At 46.8% G+C, this 15,725-nt stretch overlaps 2 protein-coding genes across 87 annotated transcripts in view; one reads left to right on the plus strand and one right to left on the minus strand.

Annotated features, from left to right (window-relative positions):
- MPHOSPH9 (M-phase phosphoprotein 9) overlaps positions 1-2,509 on the minus strand; it is a 57,303-nt gene extending 54,794 nt beyond the window's left edge. For 43 of the 50 annotated variants that reach the window (XM_081540323.1, XM_081540324.1, XM_081540311.1 and 40 more), the window contains exon 1: positions 2,446-2,509. The gene's annotated coding sequence lies outside the window, so the exon portion shown is untranslated. Of the gene's footprint in view, positions 1-2,272 lie in introns of all 50 variants that reach the window. The other 7 variants (XM_081540296.1, XM_081540287.1, XM_081540329.1 and 4 more) reach the window with 2 other exon arrangements.
- MTRFR (mitochondrial translation release factor in rescue) lies at positions 2,285-15,457 on the plus strand. Of its 37 annotated transcripts, none has more exons than XM_081540382.1 (7): positions 2,495-2,759; positions 4,224-4,322; positions 5,957-6,006; positions 6,931-7,144; positions 11,182-11,372; positions 13,069-13,369; positions 15,081-15,457. In XM_081540382.1, the coding sequence occupies exons 6-7, from the start codon at positions 13,088-13,090 to the stop codon at positions 15,315-15,317; spliced, it is 519 nt and encodes a 172-aa protein (XP_081396508.1). In that variant the 5' UTR covers positions 2,495-2,759; positions 4,224-4,322; positions 5,957-6,006; positions 6,931-7,144; positions 11,182-11,372; positions 13,069-13,087; the 3' UTR covers positions 15,318-15,457. The 37 variants fall into 37 exon arrangements, with proteins under 37 accessions (XP_081396514.1, XP_081396516.1, XP_081396494.1 ...); XM_081540380.1 differs by lacking the exon at positions 2,495-2,759 and adding an exon at positions 2,817-2,904; XM_081540391.1 differs by lacking the exon at positions 6,931-7,144 and having other exon boundaries at positions 2,629-2,759; positions 11,182-11,383.
- The last annotated feature ends 268 nt before the right edge of the window (positions 15,458-15,725 follow it).

A 15,725-nucleotide genomic window follows, 5' to 3' on the forward strand; every position in this document is an offset into this window, starting at 1 on the left:
CTGACTCAATGGACATGAATTTGAACAAACTCCAGGAGATAGTGGAGGACAGAAATGCCTGGCATGCTGCAGTCCACAGGGTCACAAAGAGTCAGACATGGCTTAGTGACTGAACAACAACAATCCATATAATATTTCTCAGTCATAGAAAAGAATAAAGTGCTGAATTATGCTACACTGTGGATAAACATTTAAAACATTATGCTAAAGGGAATTCTCCGGCAGTCCAGGGGTTAGGGGTCAGACCTGTCACTGCCGTGGGCCCAGGTTCAATCCCTGGTGGAGGAACTAAGACCCTGCGAGCAGCGCAAGGTGCAGCCAAAAAAAAAAAAAAAGTATATATATACATATATATATACACACACACTAAGTAAAAGAAGCCCAACAAAAGACCATATTATATGATTCGATTTATACAAAGTATCTAGAGTAGACAAATCTATAGAGAAAGAAAGGAGATAAATGGTTGCCAGGAGCTGGGAGGAGAGAATGAGAGTGACCAAAATGGGCATAGGGTGTCTTTCTGGGGAGATGAAAAGTTCTAGAATTAGACAGTGGTGATGAATGCACAACCTTGTGACTATACTAAAAAAATCACTGAATTGTACACTCTAAAAGAATAAATCTTATGGTAACTTGTATCTCAACAAAAAATCTACAATAACAGTGATTTACAGTAGTAGTAGTAGTTGAAGGCGGGAGGAGAAGGGGACGACAGAGGATGAGATGGTTGGATGGCATCACCGACTCGATGGACATGAGTTTGAGCAAGCTCCGGGAATTGGTGATGGACAGGGAAGCCTGGCGTGCTGCAGTGCATGGGGTTGCAAAGAGTCTGGACACGACTGAGCGAATGAACTGAACCAGTATTTTTTCAGGTAACATTTCAAAACTTTAGGTGCTTAATAAGCAAGGTTCCAGACATAATTCTGTGTAATAACTGGAATACTTACATGCCTTGTTCATTCCTTTAATACATTCTATCAAGTATGCTTGTTGATTTATGCCATGAATAGATGAATGGGAACTACTTAGTATTTAATTTGGTATTGAAAACAACCAATTCAACTGTTAACAATGCTTGTTTCCCCACTGAAGGTGGGGGTGGAAGGAATGCATTTTGCACTATATACTATATACACAGAGTACTTTTAATTACTTCTGAAAAAATAAACTATTTGCCAGGTTCACTAAAATTTAACTGAGGCTAGATATACAGAGGTAAAAAGGCTATAACAAGTCAATTGCCTCCTTTTTAAGGAATTCATTTACTTAAAAAAAAAAAAAAGCCAAGGAATAACGGGGGGAAAAGAATAAAAGAAAACCTATGCTGCTTACAAGATGTAAGCTTTACGCGACGCAATAGAGGAAAATAATGTATTATTCTGGTTTCTCTAGGTTCCCACTTTATACGGCCTGGTTTTACAAAGCACAACCTTGAAAGCATCAGCTCACAAAGGAACCGTTTCCTTCAGGGACAGGTGTGAAGGCCAAGGGTAACCCGACCTAGCTAAATTTCTCCTCAGTGACTCAGCCGATCACCGACGACAAAGGGTACTGACAAGCTGGGGGCGGGGGGCGCACCTTCCATCTGGCAACGAAAATACCTGGATTCAAATCACCTTGCTCTCTGGGGACATGGATCTGCATGCAACCCCATCTATTATTTCCCCCGTTGGGTTAATCCGGACGCAGTAGATCCAGATGGATCTTGAAATGTGATGATGGTTCCCCAGCGGAGCGTGGGGGTGGGGAGACGTCTTTCTTTTTTTTTTTTTAAGATATACAATGCGGAATTTTAAGAACCTGATGGAGAACAGAGACGTTTTTGTATCTCCCAACAATAAAAATGACGCTTTGGATGCCCCCAGCTCCAAAAGGGAAAAAGGGAGTTAGCGGGGAAGGAACGACTGATAATACGGGGTATGCTGAGAATATAAAAGTTAACCAGGCGTTCTGCTTTGTTGGGAGCCGGAGAAGGGGAAAGAAGGGATGATTTCAGGTTTTGAGGCCAGATTCTGACATTTTCGCGCTGACAGCCAGACCGCCGCTGCTGGCTGTCGCCTAAATTGCAGCCAGCAGGGAGGCCGGATTTAAAACTGTCGGTGCAACAACTACATTACTGATTCTCAAAAGAAGCCCAAGAACCTGTTCAAAAAAAAAAAAGAAAAGCGAAATCCCTCAAGCCCCCCGCCCCTGGGGAAGAGGCGCTCAGCGATTGGGCCGCGCGGGTGTCACTCAAGGGCACAGAGTCTAGAAAAGGCGTACGGACCGGGGCAAAGCCCCCACACGCCCGCGGGCTCCGCTGGGGTAGTGTGGTCTGGCTGTTGTCTTCCCCCGCCCTAACCCATCAGCACACTCAGAATTCCGCTGACTCGGTGTCCTCGACGTGGCGTCCCCTGTCCCCTGCGACTGGCAGCTCCCCGCAGGCCGGCGGCCACTTACCTGGCCGCCGCTCCCACTGCCGATGTCAGGGTCGGGCGCTCGGCCTCTCGCGACCGTTAAACTCGAGGGAGCGTGCGCGCGCCCGGCGTCGTGGTCGCGATTGGTTGCTCGGAAGGGGGCGGAGACGGCCGTGCAGCGGCGCGCGCGCGTCGGCTTACCCCTTCCCGTCCCCCCAGCTCCCACCAGAGAGGGAGGTCAGAGCCAGGGAAACGAGAGGGGCGGGGCTGCTGTCAAGTCCTCTCATCTGATTGGCTCTCTGGGAACCTACGGAGGCTACGCGGGAACGAATACTTGGCTTCCCGCATGCGCAATAGGTAAGACGGGAGGGCTCAGGCCTGTGGGCAGCTGCGGCGGAAGAGCCGCGCGTGCGCAGACTCGGCAGCGCGCTAGCTATCTCGCTCCTGCGGTGATTGAGGTTTCCCCAGAACATTGGGGGCGGAAGGCCATTCCTGAGGTCAGGTAAGCGTCTGCGGAGAAGCTCGGCACCCACCCGGTTGCCGACAATCATCAGGGGCTCTGGAGAGAGGACTGGGAGCTAGAATCCCTGAATTTCCCTGTTTTGCGACCCTGAGTCGCGCCGCCCATTGACCTGGAGGCCCCACTGGCGGTGAGATGAAGCCGGCCCCGACAGCTGAACTATATTGTCCCTGGATCTGATTTACCTTAGGCTGGTGGGGTGTCAGCACTGGGCTCTTCACGGACTTGGGGGGCGGGCGAGGACGAGAGCCCACCGTTATGGAGAAAATAGTTGCACCGAAGCCAGAGGGCAAATGGATCGATGCTCATTTATTTGTCCAGCAGAGCCTTGGGTAGCTATGATCATGCAGCAGGGCCTGTTTTAGGCGTCGTGAGGGTTTTGCTCCTGCCAAGCCTTTCGAACGACCACAGAGAACCCACGTCCCTCCCCGTGGGCCCCCCATCCCATCTCACACGCACTGTCCAGTCCGCGTTTTTCAGACGAAAGTACTTTAAAGTACTTGGCCAGCTCTTAGATTTCCCTCCAAGTGTCCTGAACCCCCAGTAAAGGGACTTCGCTAGCCCTGTCCTTAGGTGTGCCTGAGAAGCCAGGATGGAGCAGATGTTATTTGCCCTTGGAATAACAAATCTGCCAGGGGGCGTTTCATCTGATCGGAGCCTTCTAAAAACACCTCCAATAATTTTGTCTCTACAGTAAAAATTCATTCTCTCCAAAATCTTATCCGTGTATGGAAGATCTCAAGCTGAAATAAGTCAAATCCTCCTCCCAGTTGTGTTAATCCACTAATCAGTGCTATGTTTAATACCTAAACTAAATCAAATTACTTTTAAGCACACGGGCTCTAGTTTCAACGTCTGTTTCAAGTCCGTCAAAAAACAAAACAAAAAGCAGTTTTACTACTAATTTCAGTTGGTTAAAAATCTATAATTGAGATACTGTAGAATCTTGCACTCACACAAGGATGGGAGAGTGGATTCCTGGGACAGCTTCAGGCAAAGGGAGGTGTGTTTCCTTCAAGATAAATGTTAACCCCAACATCGAATACTGGATATTAGTTCCTAACCATGCACTAGGCAGGAGAGCATGGCTTTTTGATACAGAATCAGATGGATTTTGTTTAGTTTCAGTGCGTTTCTGTTTTTGGCAGTGTGATTTTAGGTAACTTTCGAAAAACCTATTAATCTGTTATTAATAAGCCAACATGTTCAGGAGCTAGTATTCTGATTAACCAAGTTATCTGGTTAACCAACTGATATGAAATATTTTGGTCCAGGTACTCATACCTTATTTCTTAATTTAGGTTAAGCTCTTTGCTGCTAAGTCACTTCAGTCGTGCCCGACTCTGTGCGACCCCACAGACGGCAGCCCACCAGGCTCCGCCGTCCCTAGGATTCTCCAGGCAAGAATACTGGAGTGGGTTGCCATTTCCTTCTCCAGTGCATGAAAGGGAAAAGTGAAAGTGAAGTCGCTCAGTCGTGTCCGACTCTTAGCGACCCCGTGGACTGCAGCCTACCAGGCTCCTCCATCCACGGGATTTTCCAGGCAAGAGTACTGGAGTGGGGTGCCACTGCCTTCTCCATAAGCTCTTTGGAAGGGTCTAAATTTTTAAAAATTCAAAGTGGAAATTGCTTTTGACTAATTGAACTAAAAAGAAGCTTTATAAAAATAACTAGGGAAGAGAAGGCTTTAGAAATCCAAGTACGTGCTGTATGTGCTGTGCTTAGTCACTCAGTCGTGTCCAACTGTTTGCGACCCCATGGACTATAGCCCGCCAGGCTCCTCTGTCCATGGGGATTCTCCAGGCAAGAATCCTGGAGTGGGTTGCCATGCCCTCCCCCAGGGGATCTCCCCAACCCAGGGACAGAACCCAGGTCTCCTGCATTGCAGGCAGATTCTTTACCATCTGAGCCACCAGGGAAGCCCAGTAACTATTCATCTAATTTAACCTCCCTCTCCTTATACTGGAGATTTTGCATTACTTGTGTGCAAGCTTACACTAATACTTTATGGCTTTATAAGGGTGTGATTACCATATGACTTTATTATAACATCATATTGCTCAAGTGGGGCTTCCCAGGTGGCTCAGTGGTAAAGAATCCGCCTGTCAATGCAGGAGCCACAGGAAATTCGGGTTCAATCCTTGGGTTGGGAAGATCCCCTGGAAGGGGAAATGGCAACCCACTCCAGTATTCTTGCTGGGATAATCCCATGGACAGAGAAGCCTGGCAGGCTACAGTCCATGGGGTCACAAAGAGACACAATGGAGCGACTGAGCATGCATTGCTGAAGTATTCCTCTTTGCCATGAAGGCTTCAAATTGCCAGTTTTGAGTCGAGCTCTTTGATTGGGATAAGATTAGGCTATTCAGTAATACTGGCTGTTAACGGCTTGAGGCATTTAATGTCTGCTAACCAGGGTGTTACCTGGTGTCAGTAATTTTTATATCCAAACAGCTTGTCATTGATGGGGATTGGGGGAGGGCTGTCTCCCACAGGAAAAATGAGGAACTCTAAAACTATAGTTTAACCATTGAACATGAAAATGAATAATCAGGTATACATTTAAATATGACTTTTTTCACCTTTCCTATCCCTCATAATTTTTTTTACTATATCAGATAATTCCTAAAGATCTGTATGTTTAAACCAGGACTTGCTTTGATGAAGGTAGTTTTTATCTTTCAATTTGAAACCAGCTGGGAAGTCAAGCCATATTCTAGGCATCATAATTACCTCTCTGGCACCTGATTTCATAGACCACAATTATGACCTCACCAAACAGCGAGTCTTTGGTGATCACATGGTCCCCAAGTATTTCTTAAATTGGACCATACCAAGTGAAATAGTTCACAGGTCATGTTCTAGATATCTTTTCTCTGAGCTTCTAAAACATAACTCCATGAAATAATCCGTTTGCAGATTGAGCTTGTGTTTTGTTAGCCAGAGGTTGCTGAGCTTTGTAGTTTAGTGCTTTGGAGCACCACTAAGTGCTTTAAATCTTTGGCAACCTGTGTGATTTTTTTTCTCTTCCTAGGTGGTATAGCCTCCATTTTACAGATTTGGAAACATGGCCGGAGCTGCACAGTGAGTAAATCATAGCGTTGAGAAAGTGACTCAGGTCAGGCTGACTACAGAGCAGTATGGTCTTTCACGGACAAAAAATCGCGAGAAAGGGTCAAGAGAAAATTGAAAATGAGCTAATACTCTTTAAGGAGCTGGAGGAAGAACAAATCTGGAGATGTTATGAAAGGTTAAGAAACAAGGGGTGGGAAGGACAAATTTAGTTTAAAAAAATGGAATGTTCTTCCAAAATAAGTCTTCCTGAAATATTCCACATAGTATGCATCTTGTCTTTTATTTGTATGAAATACAATAACGTATTTGAATGTGGTTTGAAAACAGACGTCCTAAACAAATACATGGCATCATTAATAGAGACTTTGAGACTTTTAGAGGAAAGTGTGGAGTGTAATCATTGCTGCTTTTTTATGTGTCTGTCTTATTTTAATAGCATAGTTGATAAATAACAGAGTTCCTGTTAAGCACCATAAATAGAAGAAAATCACAGTGACGCACCCAAATAGGAGAGGTGTAATTGTGGATTCAATGTTTTCTGTTTAAAAAAAAAAAGCTGAACGGGCCGTTGGTATTGTATGAATTGAAAGCTTTTCTCTTTATCTGCTTTATTAGTTGTCTCTTGAACTGGGCAGCAGTAAGCCTACTGAATTTAAACCAAACTCGGGAGTGGTCTCCTTATCCTCTTGTTGCCCAAGTCAAGGACAACAGCTCTGTTGCCCTTTCCTGCTCAGTCCATTGTGCTTTTTTTTTTTTTTTTTTTTTTGAGGAATAGTTCTCTGGAAACACTTATTGTGGCTGGACGGTGCTTTCTCTTCAGTGGAGAACACCCAGCCTAGGAAATGACAGGGTCTGTGTCAAGCCTGAGCCACAGTTTCCTAGGGTTCTGTTTGGGGATGTGTTCCAGCCCTCATGAGGATTTGGGTTTCCCAGGTAGCTCAAACTGTAAAGAATCTGCCTGTGATGCTGGAGACCTGGATTCGATCCCTGGGTGGGGAAGATCTCGTGGAGAAGGGCGTGGCAACCCACTCCAGTATTCTTGCCTGGAGAATCCCATGGACAGAGAAGCCTGGCGGGCCCCAGTCCATCGGGTCGCAAAGAGTCGGACATGACTGAGCAACTTTCTCAGTCTTCATGAGGATTTCAGGTAACCAGAACAGAAGCATGAGCTGGATGCAAAAGGGAAAGAAAGGTTGCTTTCTCTTTACTCCCATTCGGCAGGGAACACCAAAACACACTTTTGTGGGTTTTTTCAAATGTATTTATTATGTATTTGGCGGTGTTAGATCTTAGTTTCAGCACACGGGATCTTCCTTGAGTCATACAGAATCTTTTTCTGCATCACACGGACCCTCTAGTTGTGGCGTGGGCTTAGTTGCTCCATGGCAGGTAGGATCTTAGTTCCCAGACCAGGGATTGAGCCCACGTCTCCCGCATTGCAAGGTGGTTTCTTAACCACCGGACCACCAGGGAAGTCCCCCAAACACATTTTCAAAATATAGATGATTATTAAGCATTTCTCAGAAAATCTTCTCACTTATCTCCTGGTGCCATCAGCTGGCCATTTTGTCTCTTTAAAAGCTCACTGAATTTGGTCCTTCACCGTTGATGAGGTCATTGTTTTTGAGATCTAGTTTATCTCCTTCTTCAGGAAGGGGAAGCAAGACCATGACTAAAGCAGGTAAACAGCCCTGCTGCATTCTGACCTCAACTTCTGAAATATTATCAACATAAGAGACAACAAGCTCTGAAAAGCAGGTGGAAGAACTTGCTAATTCCTGTGTCCTTTGTGTCTCAAACTTCAACGTGCTGCTGAATCACTTGAGGATCTTATTAAAACGCAGGTTCTCATTTAGAAGGCCTGGGGTAGGACCTGAGATTCTTTATGCCTAACAAGCTCTCGGTGGTGCTGCTGCTCCATGGACCACACTCTGACTGCAAGACTCCAGAACTCCCTTATCCACTACAGTAGCCATGAGCACTCATGGCTAGTCCAAACCGACATGTGCTATAAGCGTGGCCACACCTCAGATTGTGCAGACCTCATATAAAAAGAAAATCTCAATAATTTTTATATTGAGCACATGTTGACCTAATTATATTTGGGATGTATTGGATTAAGCAAAGTATGTTGAAATTTACTTCATCAGTTGCTACTTACTGTTTTTAGTGTGGCTTAGAAAATTTAGAATTTCACGTGTGGCTTGCCCTGTATTTCTATTGGACATTGCTCTTCTAGAACATTAATGCAATAGAAGCAACATTTTTTGTGTTCTTTTTTCAGATGACCCAGTTTCTCAATTCCCTCGTGACCATTTCACCTGCTCTTTTTGCTCAATTCGACATTCATTTCATTCTTTTCTCCAAATGTCTTTCTTCTCTTGCCTGTTCCTTCCCTTTCCACCTTCTCCACCTCCATCATTGTCAACACGATCCTAAGACTCTTAACCAGCAGTCATATAATCCTAAAAGCCAGGACTGCAGGCAACAGCCACATTACCTGGGAGCTGGTTAGAAAGGCAGGGTCTCAAGCCCCACCCCAGACCTAATGAGCTGCATCCTATTGAACAGGATCCCTAAGGGATTTGTCTGTGCGTGAAAGTTAGAGCCATGAAAGCGTGAACTATCATCTTTCCTATTGTTGTTGTCATTTAGTCACTCAGTCGTGTCAAACTCTTTTCGACTCCATGGACTTTGTGACCCTCCAGGCTCCTCTGTCCATGAGATTCTCCATGGCAAGAATATTGGAGTCAGTGCCATTTTCTTCTCCAGGGGATCTTCCCGACCCAGGGATTGAACCTGCATCTCCTGCTTGGCAGGCTGATACTTTACCACTGAGCCACCTGGGAAGCCCCATCTTTCCTAAAGCACCCCATTTCAGTGAATCTCCATACCTGTGCCTTTGCTTAGTTTGGATGATTCCTGCAAGGTTGATACGCTAAGAAGTTGTGTCTAAGAGAAACCAGTACTCTACCTTTCTAAAACACCATCAGTGAATGGTAGGCAAATGGCATCCAGAAGGTGGGTCCAGAGCTAATCCTGAGACTTCCAGATTCAAATACCCTCTCTGCGTCTCAGATGCACAGGCAGTAGCCTCCCCTTACCACTCTCCAGAGCTTTTGAGCCTTTGGTGAAACAAGCCTCACCTCGCTGCCCCTTGTTTAAAGTCTGTGTGTGCGCCAATCACAGGCCACATTCCAGAGCAGAGCATGCCACCCCTGAGCTAGACGTCTGCCTTGGTTTGGGCTGATTGTGTAAGCCAGAGGAGGGACTCTACCGGCTTCTATCAGGAACAAAGGCACCTAATAGGATGCAGCTTCGAAGTGCTGATAACCAGCCTTCCGGGTGACTTGGGGGCACAGTGAAGTCTGAGAACCACTGCTCTCTGGCATCCCGTCCATGCTAGGCTCTGGCACATACCTTACTTACAGACGTTTCCATTTCCGTTTTATGCTGCAGTCTCAGACTCATCGAGGCATATAGTAGATGCTGAAAATATTCATTGAGCAAATTAACATTCCCTGTTGTAAAGGCATCGCCCTCTTATCTCCAAGTTGACCAAGTGAGAGAGCGCAGCTTTAACCTAAATTGCAGTCAGCTGTCTGCTGCAGACGCCGCCCTCCAGGGAAAAGCAGAGCTGAGGGGAGTCAGGGTAGAGACCCCACCCAGGCCCGAGGCTCACACCAACAGGAAGGAATCTGGGCTTGCTGTTTGGACTGCTGGTTTCCCCTTACTCGCACTGCTTGTTACCATTTCTCTTTTTTTTCTAATGTCACGATGAGCTCTAATTCGAGCTGCTTTTATTGTTCCCCAAAGACTTTGGGTTGCTCTGTGAGCATCACAAAAACTGAAATCCAATCCATACTCTTCTCCGGGCTTCGGGGAAGTGGAGCCACGGGTGTGTTTGTCATTTTTAGCCATTATTGGAGTCCAGCCAGAGCTCCAGGAGATACTCAAAGTATTTGGAATCATCCGATTGGCCGTTGGAATTAGCTGTTAGACAAAGCAGCCAGTCACTGAACACTGAGGACCTTCATGAACTCCAGTCGGGTGGGAGACCTTCCTGTGTGTGTCAGCTCTGAACTAGGACAGAAAGGTAGACTTGAAGCACATCGAGCTGGCGACAAAGCAGCTGATAAAAGTGCTCTCCTCCTCTCCACGCTTTGTCTGGGAGTGTCGCCCTGTCTCAGACCTCTTTCCTTTTCTTTGTGGCCGCACTATATCCTACCGCCATCCTGCCTGGTCAGATTGCCTAACGGAAGGGCAGGCCCAGAAGAGGCACTGGGCTCCTGTTCCATGAACCTAATCCAGGGACCAGACACTAATACACAAAGGAATTCTGTAGACTGAAAGCAGAAATAAGGGGAGGGAAATTGTGGACATGGACTTGGTCTCACTCAATCATTTATAGGGGAGAGGATTCTTTGTTGTAGAGACGGCAGAGAAAGACTTTATTGTTTACCTTTTCCTGAGGATGCTTCTGACATATTTCACACAATAAACAAAACCCATTTTTAAAGCACCACTTTCGCTGGCATACTCTTGGTTCAGAATACCTCCCCTGGTAGCCACGGAGCATCTTATGAACCAACACCTCCTTAATTATTACCCACTGGGACTGATGGAATGTGAATGTTGTACTTTTCACAAAGAAGATATGAGTTTAGACCAGAGGTTCCCAACCTTCCAGGGGCTTCCCGGGTGGCTCAGCAGTAAAGAATCCGCCTGCAGTGCAGGAGCTGCAGGAGGTACGGGTTGGATCCCTGGGTTGGGAAGATCCCCTGGAGGAGGGCATGCAACCCACTCTAGTATTCTTGCCTGGAGAATCACATGGACAGAGGAGCCTGGCCCACTACAGCCTTTAGGGTCGCAAAGAGTCAAACACGACAAGCTACTGAGCACGCCTGCATGCCCCAACTTCCGGGGTCTAAGGCCTGATGATCTGAGGTGGAGCTGATGTAATAATAATAGAAATAAAGTGCACAATAAATGTAATGCGCTTGAATCATCCTGAAACCATTCCCCACCCCTGTGGTCCATAGAATAATTGTCTTCCCCGAAGACAGCTGTCTGCCAAAAAAGGTTGGGGACCACTGGTTTACACCATAGTGTCAGTTACAAGATTGAAAACAAGCATTGGCCTAAAGACTGCAAAGTATATTTCATTTTATTTATTTTCCATAGAAAGAGAGATGAAGAATACTGTATTCATTCTGGAAACAGCCCATGTCATCTGAACTGATAACTAAGATAGGCACTTGGATTTCAGAAAATGCACATATTTACAAGGAAGCCACGCCTACTAGCATGTTTCTGCCGTAAGGTCATCTAGAGATCATGTGGCACCCAGTGGCCATCAGCCATCAGAACTGCTGGTAGGTGAAAGGTAAATGATCCAAGAGAAACCTAGTGAAAAATAACTTGGTTGACGTTAAGTGCTTTTGGCTGAAGAAGTTGGCTTAGGTAAACTCCAGTTCCTCCCTGTGCTAGAGACCAGTTGCCATAACCTAGAATGTACAAGGTTTCAAGTGGTGAAAGAAACTGTCTAGAGCCTCACAAGAAGCATTGTTAGAGGAACACATAAAGCAACTACAATTAAAAAAAAACCAAAACAACTATACATCTCTTTTCAGTGCCTACATAATCCCCGATCAAGAAGTATTTAAGTGAGGTGCACGTTCATACTTCCCCAAATCCACCTGGGTGATTTTGCTAAAAACCAGTCTCATACCTTCAGGAGTATCAACAAAGCCCTCTCCAGAATACTACTGTTTTCTCTGATTTCACTCAAAACCTGTGTGGGTTGTATGGAGAGGGCTTGCACACATGCCAAGTTGCTTCAGTCGTGTCGGACTCTGCAACCCTATGGACTGTAGTCCACCAGGCTCCTCTGTCCATGGGAATTCTCCAGGCAAGAATACTGGAGTGGGTTGCCATGCCCTCCTCCAGGGGATCGTCCCTACCCAGAGATCAAACCTGTGGCTCCTGCCTTGCAAGCAGATTCTTTACCGCTGAGCCACTGGTGCAGCCCCAATGAAGAGGACTTATTCTCCTGCATTTTTCAGATGAGAAAACAGGCTAAGGTTGTGACACACATCCCTGTCCCATTCACATGGAGAGTATGTAGGCCTCTGAAAATTGACAATGTCTTTCAGATCTTCTGCCTTCTCTCGAAAAACAGCAGAGGCCTGTGGGACTCACCGCATCCTCATGGCTGTTATGCTCTATTCATTTGTCAACTAGGACACTTCAGCTTTCCGCTCGTCTCGAGTGGTTATTGAAACCTCCCGTTCAGTAGCTCTCCCATTCTTCTTGAACACCTTCTCTGACTGGGAGAAATTCTGTGAGCTCTGCAAAGACCGCATCTTGCTCTCTCTGACCTCATGTCACTCCCTCTCCCTTGCCTTTTACTTTGAACCTAACAGGCACCTTAATAAAAAAAATCAGTGGACTTGGTAGCTCTAAGGATGAGTGCTGGTTGGATCCTGTGATTGGCAATCCTTCTGAGGGAACAGATGTTCCTATTCAAATCCATGAAACTGGAAACATTAAAAAACAACAATCAGGACATTGATTGATAGTGATATTTACTGCGTCAGACTGTTTAAGCTCAGCTCTAAATCAGACCATCACATACTGTTGTCTTTTCATTTTGATTTCGGAGATTCTCACACGCTTAAATCATGTCACTTGACTCAGATTCTAAGCCTTGCTTGGTGTCCTATGGAGTATTTCCTTATCAAATTACAGCCCCGTGCTTTTGAATTTCACACTCGCAGCCTCTCCTTCCTGAGAAAACGGCACTTCTGGGTGCTTTGAAGATATTTTTGGTCCGTTTACAAGAAAATATTTACCAGCTGTGCTGAGAACACTATAGACAATGCAGGGCCAGGGAGAGGTGTGTGTGTGGCTGGGTGTCCTGTCTACCCGGATTTCCTAAATCCCCTGCCTGCCAGATGGGTGGTGATCGTTTGAACTGGTGCCTAAGAGGTGATCTTAGAACCTGAAGAAGTAGTCATCTAATCTTGAGAGCAGACGAGGCTGAAGGGCTCTCCTCTCTGTCTGATTCAGGTCCTGAGAGCCCCTCGCCATGAGTGCCTCGGGTCTGTTCCGTTTTCCTGCCCCACTGACCAGAGTGTGCCCGGTGCCCTGGGGACTCCGGCTCTGCGAGAAGTCGCCACTCCTGTCCCCAGGAACGGTGGCCACTTTGGTGCAGGCGGCTGGCAAGAAGGACCGCCCCGCACTGCTCTCCCTGGACGAGCATGAGCTTGAAGAGCAGTTCGTGAAAGGCCACGGTCCAGGGGGCCAGGCAACCAACAAAACAAGCAACTGCGTGGTGCTGAGACACATGCCCTCGGGCATCGTCGTCAAGGTAGAGGAAGGTGGCCTCGGGGTCCCCTGATTTCTCCGGAGTGACAGCTGTGGCCCCAGCAGTAGGGGGACTGTGGGTCTCGGGCCCGGCCCCAGGAGCCCCTTCCCAGGATCCTGCGCTGCTGCCATCCTTGAACCTGGCAGGCCCCACAGTTCTTGTCGAGCCTCTGGGCTGCAGAGCGGCTGCAGAGGGCTCTGTCTATGGCTCTGCCATGGGCTCCGGGCCCCCGAGCAGCCCGTGGGCCCAGGCTGTCTGCCAGCAGGCTCAGCCCTTAGCCACCTGTGGGATGACTCAGATGGCTTCTCCCTCCATGTCTCTCCTTCCCCCCTTAAATGTCAGCGACACCTGCCCTTCTGGAGAAGGACTGAATGAGGTAACGAGGCAAACTGATGTCAGCCCTCAGCAGAACGGGCCGGCAGAGCCTCCTGAATATAAAAATCTAACCGCTGATCTGAACATCGCCAGCCGTCAACACATGCTGCACTCTAAGAAAGGGTGTACTGCTTTCTCCCGTTTCCTGGTTTGGTAGTGGCCTCACTGGCTTTGGAACTGCCGGTCTGTCCCGTAGCCCCAGGGCCCTGAGGGCAGCACAAGCCTGGAGGCGCAGTGGAGAGAGGAGAGGCGGGTTTTCCTACACCAGTGGTACCGTTAGCAAGTACTTACAGATCACGTGAGCATGTTGCCGGCTGGCCCTGTTCTGAGCAGCTTCACATTCACGTTAACTCTTAATTTTTACAAGACTAAGCTTATAACGTGGAGCCTGAGGCCCAGAGAGGTTCCTCCAGCTGCCAGAGTCAACTCAGACCAAAACCAACGTCTGGTCCTGACAGCTGTTCTTTGCTGCTATATTTCTGAGCATATTAGCTGAAATCTCAATCATTTTTCGTTTCCTCCTCGAAAAAAACTGTTACTCATGAGCAACAAAGAAAACTCTGAAACCTGACATAGTTAAATTTGTTTAACCTATTTCATATAGCTTACTCCAAATTTGCTCAAAATGTTATCTTTTCACCCTAATTTAACAGAATTTATCAAATAAATTAGCTTTGCAATGCACTCACCAGTTATAAGAGATGTTACATAATGAACATCATGGTTGACTAATAGCGCATGCGTGCATGCTAAGTCACTACAGTGGTGTCCAAGTCTTCGCGACCCCATGGACTGTAGCCCACCAGGCTTCTCTATCCGTGGGATTCTCCAGCCAAGAATACTGGAGTGGGTTGCCATTTCCTTCTCCAGGGGATCTTCCCAACCCAGGGATTGAACCCACATCTTTTACGTCTCCTTCATTAGCAGACATGTTCTTTACCACTAGTGCCAAAAGAGGCTATTTCCCTCTAGACAGAAGTTTATATTTATAAACAGGGCACACAAGAGGGCTTGCTTAGACATACTGGTTGACATTTCCAAAATTATCTGGGGACTTTCTTTGAAGGCTATTGTTACTTCTAAACAAAACAACACTCCAAATATTGGCACAGTCACAGTGAAAGCCACGTAACACAGCTGGGGTGTAGGACTGGGCACTGGCTGGGCAGAGGCAGGAATGGGCTTGGCCTTCGTCCTGCCGCTGACCCGCAGGGACTCCTGACAAGTGGCTTTGCCCCTGTGGGCCCAACCCCTCTGTAAAGGGATGAGGTTGTCTAGATTCCCAAGGTCCTGCCTAGGACACACCGGGTTTCACATGATGAAATATCATCTCTTACAGTGCCACCAGACCAGATCCGTTGACCAAAACAGAAAGCTAGCTCGGAGAATCCTGCAAGAGAAAGTGGACATCTTCTACAATGGCGAAAACAGTCTTGTTTGCAGAGAAAAACGCGAGGCAGAGAAGAGAAAGCAAGAAAGAAAAAAAAGAGCAAAGGAAACCCTAGAGAAAAAGAAACTCTTGAAAGAACAATGGGAATCCAGTAAAAATGTGCCCGGAGAGGACTGCAGGTTCTGACGCAAAGAACCTGCCAACCGGCCTCCACGATGGCGGCTTTCAGAGGAGTGTGCGTGCCGGGCCCCAGAGACAGCCAAGTCTCTAAGCGGCAGACAGTCACAAATAGAGATGCAGACTTTGAGAATAAAACTATAAAGAAACACAAGGAAGTCATTACTGGAGAAGGAACAGGGGCGCTTTTGGTGGGGAGGAAAGGTTATGGTGATGGGAGGCTTGGAGGGCCTCCCGGGCAGCTGCAGAGTCCTCTTTCTTGACCAGGGCGGTAAGTAGAAGCATGTCCCCTTTTAAGCTATACATTTGTGTGACTGTATCATATTTTATTATCAAAAGTGAGAAGTGAAAGTATTTTTGGGAAAAAAAAAACCAGTAACAGATTTTTTATGGAAAATGATAGAATTGAGTCAAACA

This window comes from Giraffa tippelskirchi, chromosome 11 (genome assembly GCF_054371585.1).
Source record: "Giraffa tippelskirchi isolate mGirTip1 chromosome 11, T2T-mGirTip1v1.2.pri, whole genome shotgun sequence".
In the NCBI taxonomy this organism is placed as follows: Eukaryota; Metazoa; Chordata; class Mammalia; order Artiodactyla; family Giraffidae; genus Giraffa; species Giraffa tippelskirchi.

Bases quoted from the DNA above. Each gene is read 5' to 3' on its own strand.
- MTRFR (XM_081540359.1), top strand. From the start codon at position 2,468: ATGTCAGGGTCGGGCGCTCGGCCTCTCGCGACCGTTAAACTCGAGGGA. The intron at 2,905-4,223 runs GTAAGCGTCTGC...TTCTTAATTTAG, and splicing joins AAGGCCATTCCTGAGGTCAG to GTTAAGCTCTTTGCTGCTAA. The intron at 4,323-5,956 runs GCAAGAATACTG...TTCTCTTCCTAG, and splicing joins CCGTCCCTAGGATTCTCCAG to GTGGTATAGCCTCCATTTTA.